Consider the following 9,611-nt stretch of genomic DNA (forward strand, 5'->3'; position numbering starts at 1 on the left):
AGTACAAAGCAAAGAACCTCAGGGTTTTTATTTGTATTTAATATGACTGATCATAGAAAAGTACAGTATGCTACTGTATAATTCTTACACCTAAAAGATTTCAGCAAGGTTTGTACATATAGGATCAAGGTCTCAAATATGTATCAATAATAATTAATTTCTAAATGTAGTAGAATCTCATGCACAAAAGGAACATAAAGAAAAAACACCTTGTACTGAATCAACAAAAAAAAATATATAGAACATTTGTGGAGAAATGCTTCAATGATTATTGAAGGACAAAGAAAGAAGAAAAAAGATTTAAATGAAGGAAAAAATATACTTGTAACAATAACTGATAAACTTACAAATCTACATAGGTGGATACAAAATGAACTTCTGGTATATGTCCTAGAGAAAGATTCAGAGTCCACTTGTTTATAATAGAGGAAAGTTGAGCACAATCAAACTTCCACCAAAACACATTGAAAATTTGTCAATTTGTCAATACTGATAAAATGAACTGTAATACAGAAGTAAAAATTAATGAACTATAAAGATATGTATCAAAATGGATAATCTTAAAAACATGGGGTTTTTTGTTTTGTTTTTGTACCAGGGATTGAACTCGGGGATACTCGACCACGGAGCCACATCCCCAGCCCTATTTTGTATTTTATTTAGAAACAGGTTCTCACTGAGTTGCTTAGCACTTCACTTTTGCTGAGGCTGGCTTTGAATTCACAATCCTCCTGTTTCAGCTTCCCGAGCTGCTGGGATTACAGGCGTGTGCCACTGTGAAAAACATGTTTTTTGAGGATGAAATAAATTGCAAAATAATATATGAAGTACACACAATGCTATATGTAAACTGTTACTCAAAACATTCTTATAAACACATACATAATAGTATAAAACACACATGGGAATAAAAAAAATCCAACTCAGCATATGTAAGGCAATAAAACCCCAAGGAATTTCAAATTTGTAATTATTTTTTATTTTACAGTCATCTGAAGCAAATTGGCAAAATACTAAAGTTTCATGATGTCTCCATAGGTATTTATTATCAAAAAAATCCGTCACATTTGAAATATTTCATAATAAAAACATTCAAATAACAAACAAGTCCTAGGACAGATGTTGGCTGGGGTTGAGAGCTGGGAACGTGGCACCCAGAGAGTGATGGTGCTCAGAGGGAAATGCTCTAAATCACCAGTCCCTTGCTGGAGATGAACAGAACGCACTCACATTTTCCTACCTTTCCCTCAGAGCTATGGCAGAAGCCTCCCCTGATATCTAAATATTTTAATCCTATTTTTGATGAAATTAGAAGATAAAATGCAATTACTTTTACCTCCTGAGAGTTTCAATCAAATGTTCTGATAAAACGAGAAACTGTGTCTACATTCATGGGAAAGAAGCAGACAGTGTTTGAAGTGTAAATTAGAATGACTTGGTAAATTAGGAAATAGAAGATACCAGCCTCAAAAAAAAAACGTAGAAAGGACTTACAGAGGAAGGAAAGGGAAGACAGAACAGAGAGAATACAGGTTCTTTCCCCTGCCAGCACCTCAGGCAAACACCCAGCCCAGGAGAGAGTAGGTACTGGTGTTCCCACCTAACAATCCATGCCCTACATGGACATGCAAAGAAGGGAGCCTCTCTGAAAGTTCAAAGACTGCGTACACAGAAACAGGGAGATCCTCAGTGGGATCACTACGGACAGATGACTCCTGCCCCTAAAAGTGTTTGTCAAGACAGTCACACTTGGTTATACCTCCCAGGTAGCCTGTGTGTCATGGGTGATAGCCATTCCCTTTTGGTAAGACATCCCTACCTATTTTCATTTGCCACAGTTAATTAAGTAGATTGCAGGGAGGGAAGTTTAATTATCTTGACTCTACCTGCAATCCTACCAATAGCTTAAAATATGAGCTCAGGTATGGCTTTAAACTTACTCTGAGCAGGGATTCAGAGACTCATTCAGAATTTGTTGTACCCACAGAGAGGGCTGGTGTGATTAATGTGAGCACTTGTCTTGGTCAGAAGAGAATGCAAGTCACAGGCCTCAGTTCTCTACCTTACAGTAGGGGACATGGGCTTGTCAATGCTGCTTCCTGAAATACTCGGACTCCTAACCCATTGGCTCTTGTATTGTCCACCTCTGTGCTTGCAGGCCAATGTCCATCACAGCAAGAGCAGCAATTGACATGTTTATAACCAATATCCTGACAATTTATGGGAAGTAAATCCTAGGTGTTTGAAGCAGCCATTGGAAGACAGAGTACAAAACATTCCGAGGAAAGGAGAGAAATTGATATAGACCAAGGAAAAGAGGAATGAGATAGCATTTCCAATCTTGGTGGGTTCAACAGCAGGTGAAATGGGAAAAGAGTGAAAATTAGAGTGTGCAGCGGCTGCTAGAGAATTCCCCACAGGGTGGTGTGGGTAATCGAGGGTGAGTTAATTCTCAAAATCTGAATTCTTTGAAATGACAAAGTAAGCTCAGGGGATGCGGATATTATATCCCAGATGCAGAAGATGAGAGCATGGAAGTGGTTAGGAAACAAGATTATTCTTAAGGAAATAATAACATACTTTATTGATTAAATAAAGCCCCGTAGAAGATCCCTCATAGGCTCTCAAAGAACCAGTGGGATTTTGGAGTTGGCTATTATTCAATTTAAACTGACAAAATCTCTGAATTTCAAATTATTTCCTTCTAACTCTGTCAGTTCTCTAAGGCATGGCTTTGCCCCCATTCAGATGAGGGAGATGTTACTGCACCCTCACTTTGGAAAGACGACGCACAACCTCATGCGTCAAAATCAGTCTTCAGTGCCTCAGACACTTGTTTTTCTAGTGGGTGGTTAGCAGTGATGTGAGGATAAGGTTCAGAGATGATGAGATCAAACCTTGGGAATCCAGATAAGACTGCATTTAAAATCTGAAATATTGACCTGGGGAAATATCAGAACTGATTGGCTTAAACTCCTAATGTAGCAATTTCTTCCCCCAAATCTGGCCTCTTTGCAAGTGCTATAAAGGAGTCTCATGGTCCCAGGAGGAACCTGCTCCATGAACAGCTCCAAGACAGAAATTTCCTCTGTCCTGGTGTATACCAGTAAAGGCAAAAACCAAAAGCCCATCTTCTGAGAAAACCTTCAGGGACATGCAGAACCCTCTCCAGGCCTCTGCTCAATGCCTTCAGCCTCACTCAGCCATTTCCATTGTGCCCAGTATTTCCTAGTGACTTTATCTGAGCTCAGTGGAGTTCGTCATGATCCCATATGAAATGTAGCAGCCAGTCTTGGAAAAATGGTCAGAGAAGCCTAATAAATCCCAGGTAATTAGTGCTGTCTCTGGAAAAATGCTGGTAGATATCACTAGTACTGATGTGAAATGTCACTCACAAACCACACTAGAGACAAAAGGATAGATAGGTAGATAAATTTGTTAATTAAATAATGCAGACAGGCAAGGTTTTGAAAACAATCTTTATTGTATATGATGTTTATATGTTAGACTGAGCGGTGTGGTCCCTTCATCCTCTTTTATCCTATTGGCATTCTATCTGCTATTATCTCTTCTCCCTGGGAGTGAGAAAATAAATGAGGCAGAGCAGGAAGGGACAAGAAGTGACATGAGCTCTGCCCATCAATAACCCTTCACTTTAATCTCAAAGCCTGGGGCCATCCACACCAGTTCAGTTCAGTTCAATTAAATTACAGAAAAATAAAGGTTCTAGAACTTTTCCGGGTTGGGGGAAAATCACTTCTACGTTGTTCCCTTTCCACGTTTCCCTTTCCGTCACAGGGCCATGTTCATGGGCCAGAGTGAAATCAAAGCTCAGACCAAAGACTCACAGACCCCATACCTTTGATCCTGCTGAGCACTGGTCCTCTCTCCAAACCAGTCTTGGCCCTTGAGATCATGCTGAGCTCTACCTGCCTAGAGGGACTCTAGTATTTCTTCTTAAAGTTGAGGACAGTCATGGATATAGTGGGAAACTTCCCAGTCAGAACTCTCCAACTTCTCATTTAACCAAAAGGAGGTCAAATCCCCCGAGAAGCACTGAGTGTACCACAAGCTGACGGATCTGCAGAGCCATGACAGAGCCCAGCGCATCCCTGCAGCCCCTTCTTTCTCTCCCTGCGAGTCTTCCTAAGGTAGGCTTGGAAAACTGTGCAAGCCTCAGGCCTTACCTCTCCCAAGAGAAGGCTGAACCGTCTTCAAAGATCTTCTGGCTCATGAATCTCAGTTGCTATGTGGAAATCAAAATAGAGGAAGACACTTAGTTAATGAGGGAAGGAGCTCGGCTCGCCCTTAAAAATCCTCTGAATTTCCTGCGGGAACTGGAAAGCTCAAGACAAATCCCAACTTATAGGCCAGTGAGATGTCTGGGCAGGAAGCAGGGGGCCCAGTTATGCCCCCTTCCATTATTCCCCAAGCTGGATGAACCTCCACCCCCACCTCTCCCTCATGGGGTTGAACTGGAGAGACAGAGAAAGCACAGCTCCCTTAGCAGACCCAGCCCCTGCTCACTTCCTATCCTTGGGAGAATGAAACACACAGCCTGGACATTGGCTCCAGGGTCTCTTCAGGCCAGGGTCTTCCCTTGTGGGCTGGTCCTCCTTATTCTCCTTGTCTTCTGGCTTCTCTTGTTCCTCCTCCTCCTCCTCTTCCTCCTCCTCCTCATCCTCCTCTTCTTGGGCGCTCTCTGGTTCTACATTGCTTATCAGCTGAGTCATGGTGAGATGGAAGACGTGGCAGCTGAAGCCCTCCCTGATCCCATGCTTCACATGCTCCTGGAGGATATCCATGGTGGCAAAGACCCGGCAGCAGGCCATGCATCTGAAACCATTCTCCATGGTCACCAGCCAGTCAGGTGTCTTGGCCCTGGGTCTCTCCTCCATTGCAGGTGATCCTGGCGGGCTCTCTGCCTCTGCCCTTTCCTCATGTTCTTTCTCCTCCCCGTTGGGCTCGCTGTCAGACAGGAGGTTTCTGGTGGATACATCAGAGGGGGGAGTACCTACTCGCACTTTCTCAGGAAGGCTTACTTCTTCCATCCTTGGCTGCTTTTCTAGGGACTCTGAGGTTTCCTCTGTCTCCCAGGAGACAGCTACACCTTTTTTCATTTTTACCTGCATGTAGTATATTTTCATGCCCTTTTTCTCTTTGTTCATACACAGAGAGGACACACAGGTCTTATAAGATGAATGGGTTGAGAAGGAGTTATTCTGGGAGTGGGGAAGAGTCTCCCCTCGTTTTTGAAACTGGGTTAGGGGTGATCTAGGCTTGGGACTGTCTTGTAATTTCCGGGTTCCTGGGAAAGGAAATTAGAAACATAAGAACATGCACAGAGCCTGCTGGAAACTGAGAATGCAAAACTGTGAATATGCATGGTAGAGGAGAGAGGGTCCATGGTATGATCCAGGTGTGTGATAGGTTTGCTATCCATTGTTCGTATTCTGGGGTGATGTGGGTGGTGTCATTTGTGTGTATAAAGATATTGGGGAATGTCTACACACGAGTGTTGAATCAGATAGTGAGGATTATGGCATGTATGGAATAGAGGTGGGGTTTGCATACTAGGAATATGGTATTTTGTGACTTTGCTGCTGTGTTGTTTGTGGAATGTGGCCTGTGATATAGGAAAATGGCCTTGTAGGTCATGCATTTTGGATTTGTGCATGTGCTAAAGATGTATGTATCCATGCAGAGTATGGTTATATGAGTGAGGTATACAGGCCTGAGCTGTGTGGTCCTACTGAGCTATTCTGGGGAACGCTGTCCTCTAGAAGCCACAAATCCCACATAGTTTCTCTTAAGGTCCCTAATCTGGTCCCTTAGCCTGACACCCCAAACCCAAACCTTTCAGGCCATTGTCTCTGACTTCCCACCATGATCATGTCAGGGTTCAAGATCTCCCACGGAGAGCTCTCCTAACAGTTCTGAATTCTACCTGGGCCTCTTCACAGAGTCCGGACCACCTCCAACTGCCCTGGGCTGCTTCTCAGCCTCATGCTTTAAATTCTATGCTTCCTGCACTGTACTCAAAGTCTGATACCCAGGGAGCCCCACATTCAAGGAGCCTCACACCTAGAAGTCTCCATATCCAAACAGTCTCACAATCAAGGACTCCTTCATCCAAACTCTCACATCTAAGAAGCCCGGCACCCAAAGTGTCTCATACACCCAAGTCTCACACTCAAGCATCCCTGTACCTCTACTACCATGGAAGAGCTTGTATGGAGAAGAAACACAGGAGAAGTATTCTGAGGCAGAGGAGACCTCCCCTCCTCCTAGGCTGCACATCTTGGCCACTCCAGTGGATTCAAGATGAGGGGCATCCTCTTGTGATTTTGACATTCCTGAGAAAAGTATGAAAGTCACAGTGATTTGGGGGGTTGGACATATTTGTACATCATTCACCTATCCAACAAATATTTACGAGTGTCTGACATGTGTCAGATGTGGTAAATACACACAGTTTAGAGTACGGTTCCTTGTGGATATTCCAGTATTGAATTACTCAACAGTTATTTTATTAATATCTTATTAGGAATGAATGCCTGTGTGATTTACTGTGAATATGTGTAAAGTGTAAAAATGATGTGCTTTAGGTGGGGCCAGTGTGGAGTTTGTATACATGCTGTGTTCACAATTCAGGAATAATGTGATACCTAACATTTCCTGACAATGCAGTGAGGCTTATTTGTGATGTACATTTATTCATTTATTCAGTGAACAATATTTAGTAAATAGCTTCTATGTATCAGGCATTATTCCACTATTCTAGGCTTGGGAATACTGAACAAGACAGAGTCCCTCTTCTAATTGGCACTTCTATTTCAATTGGAAAGGCAGGCACTAAACAGAAACACATATAAGTATATAATAGGACAGATCATGGTGAGAATGTAAGGACCACCAGATCTGTCAAACAGAAATACCTGATACCCAGTTAAATTTAAATTTAAGATGAATCACAGTTTTCTTTAGTATAAATTGGTCATATCGAATATTAGGGACTTTCTCATACTAAAAAGTCATTGGAGTTTTATCTGAAATTCAAGTTTAACTAGACATTCTATTTTTGGGCAACTCTAATAAAGGTGTGTCAGTGAATCTGTTTAATTTCGGTTTTAACAAAGTAGGCCTGGTGTGGCTACAGGTTGTGTTACAGATGTGGAATGACCTGAGACTGGTTCTTACAGAAATATTTAGAGGTAGTTGTAATGTAGCTATCTTTATCTGAGAATTGAAGAGATATGTGTACTTGTGCATACGAAGGTGCGCACGCACACACACACACACACATATGAAGGTGCGTGCGTGCACATGCACACACACACATACATTCTCTCTCTCCAGAGTTTAGTGTAGAAAGAGAGCAGTGTTATACCCCTGGGTTGTGTGAACATGTAATAAAGGAGTAGTATGCTTATATATGTGCTGTGTGTGGTTTAATCAAGCAGCTGTGTGTGGAAATGTGTAACATTTTTCCTGTATCAGGGTGCATATGGGCATGAGACTATCTCATGGGAGACCCTAAATGAGAACTCTGTATGTACTGTCACGTGTTTTGAGCATCACCCAGGTCTAGGCATGTTAATGTTCATTTATTACCATAACCCTGCAAACTTCCCAGTGACCACTCTATCCCCATTATCCCCACTATTCCCTCTCCTAATACACTTGTAAGGAGAGAAAATATTCTACAATGTAAAGGTAGATGGGGTAGAAGAAACCTTGGCCTTCCCCTTCCTGTCAAAGGCCCCTGGAAATATGCCTCCCCTCCAGGCCCCCATTCCAAGGGGGGGCATATTCCTACACCAGAGGAGCCTGGGCCTCATGGAAGCTGCTGGGCTCTGACTTGGGCAAATCGCTCCAGATGGATTTCTGGGATAGGATCCACTTTGTCCCACCTGCTACACATGACTACCACCCTGCCCCACATCAAGGCAACCTACTTGTTTCCATTTAGCACATCACACAACCTAGAAAGTAAATAAGTTGGCAGCTCTTTGTGTTGTTTCCCCCAGGATCCTGAGGTGTCTTGCCCCATCCATTAAGGTCTGAGTCCCCTTAAGGCATTTTCCTGCCCCTTCCCTTGCTCTGGGAAGCATCCAACCTGTGCATCCACAAACTCCAATGGCATATTCTTCCTGCCAAAGGAATAAAATCTCCATGCTTTCTGTATGTCACCATTCTTAGACAAAGTCTTAATCTACTTTTCTAACAAACATGTCATTTCCCAAGATAATTTTCAACAAGACCTTTAATTCAGCCACTAATCTTTCTTCTTTCCTAAAAGGGACAGTGTAACTCACAGATTTCTCTCGCTGTCCCCCATACTTCACAACTCCCAAGTGACCCAAAAGGAGAAATAAATAAAGAGAATATGAAAGAATTGAGAAAAAACTGTATCTGAGTTGTGTAGCTGGAAGGCCCCCGCACACACACATACACCCAATGTGCCTGGAGTCCCTAGCTCCAGGTGCCAGCCCCCAAGAGAGAAGTTCACAGACCAGAAGGGCTGACTTTCTATCTGCCTGGGGCATCTGGACTTTCTGTGCCTTTTCACACCCTTGGGACCCTTGAGATGGATCCAGCAGCATCAGCTGATAACACGTCTCCCCTTTACTTCATAGGCACCTGCTCACCTCAATCCTCATTCTTAGGGAAGCCTAAGGCTGGCAGGCCTCCCCTGTACCCCAGAGAAGCTTCCCAGCACGTACCTCTTCCCTTCTCATCAGTTTCCTGGGACTCTTCCTTTTCCAAATGTTTCCTCTTTTGTCGCCGTTTCATAATATCAGCTAGGAGAATCCCTTAGAGGATTCTTAGTGTCCAGTTCCCCCTTTTTCCTACGGGTTGGCCCTTCTTGACTCTCAGGAAATCCGTTGAAATTATTCAAATACAAATAAAAATCGTCAAGTCTTCTCTATGACTGGAGAACTCAAACCACTGATCGAACCAGCAGCCCTGCCCAGTGCTCACTATACTGCAGGGCTGTTAAGGTTCAAAGGTCACCAGGCCCACAGGAGGATTCTCTTACCTCAGTGATGACATCAGAGCATTCTGTGGCCCTCAGTCCAACACAGCCTCTTCAACTGCAGAAACCCCGATGAAAAGAACAATTCCTTTTCCTAATGGAACCTCTCTAATGAATTCAACTCTCTCATCTTTCAAATGTGGCAGAATATTTTTAGATGTTAACATGTTTCTGTTTCATTTTTTTTCTTTTTCTCCTTTTATTTCACCCTTTCCTTTCTGCCCTCAAGCAGGTAGCAGGTAGCAGGCTCTGTGTTCATCGCTCAGAGCTGGAGTACAGCAGGGCTGAAAGCAACAATAATTTGCCGATAAAATTTGACTTTTATTTCTAAAATCTTAAACCTCGTAGAAAAGAGGCAAATTACAACAGAAGTAGGATTTGGGGGGATTATGCATTCACTTCTTTCTTACTCTACTAGAATTGTCAACAAACTGATTAAATCAGAAATGAAGAGCTCTGTGGCCTGTGGAGGAGAGGGGCCCTGAAGTGTGAGAGAGAGAGAGAGAGAGAGAGAGAGAGAGAGAGAGAGAGAGAGAGAGAGAGATGGCAAAAATTCCAAGAGGAGATTGCT

The 9,611-nt window shown here is 43.0% G+C and overlaps 1 protein-coding gene across 1 annotated transcript; it reads right to left on the reverse strand.

Annotated features, from left to right (window-relative positions):
- Positions 1 to 4,523: 4,523 nt before the first annotated feature.
- Positions 4,524 to 8,796, reverse strand: Fam170a (family with sequence similarity 170 member A). The gene is made up of 3 exons (XM_026379487.2): positions 8,727 to 8,796; positions 6,210 to 6,356; positions 4,524 to 5,308 (listed from the first exon to the last, which is right to left on the reverse strand). Exons 1-3 carry the CDS (start codon positions 8,794 to 8,796, stop codon positions 4,524 to 4,526), a joined length of 1,002 nt encoding a protein of 333 aa, XP_026235272.2.
- Positions 8,797 to 9,611: the final 815 nt, after the last annotated feature.

Source organism: Urocitellus parryii, chromosome 1 (assembly GCF_045843805.1).
Source record: "Urocitellus parryii isolate mUroPar1 chromosome 1, mUroPar1.hap1, whole genome shotgun sequence".
Lineage (NCBI taxonomy): Eukaryota > Metazoa > Chordata > Mammalia > Rodentia > Sciuridae > Urocitellus > Urocitellus parryii.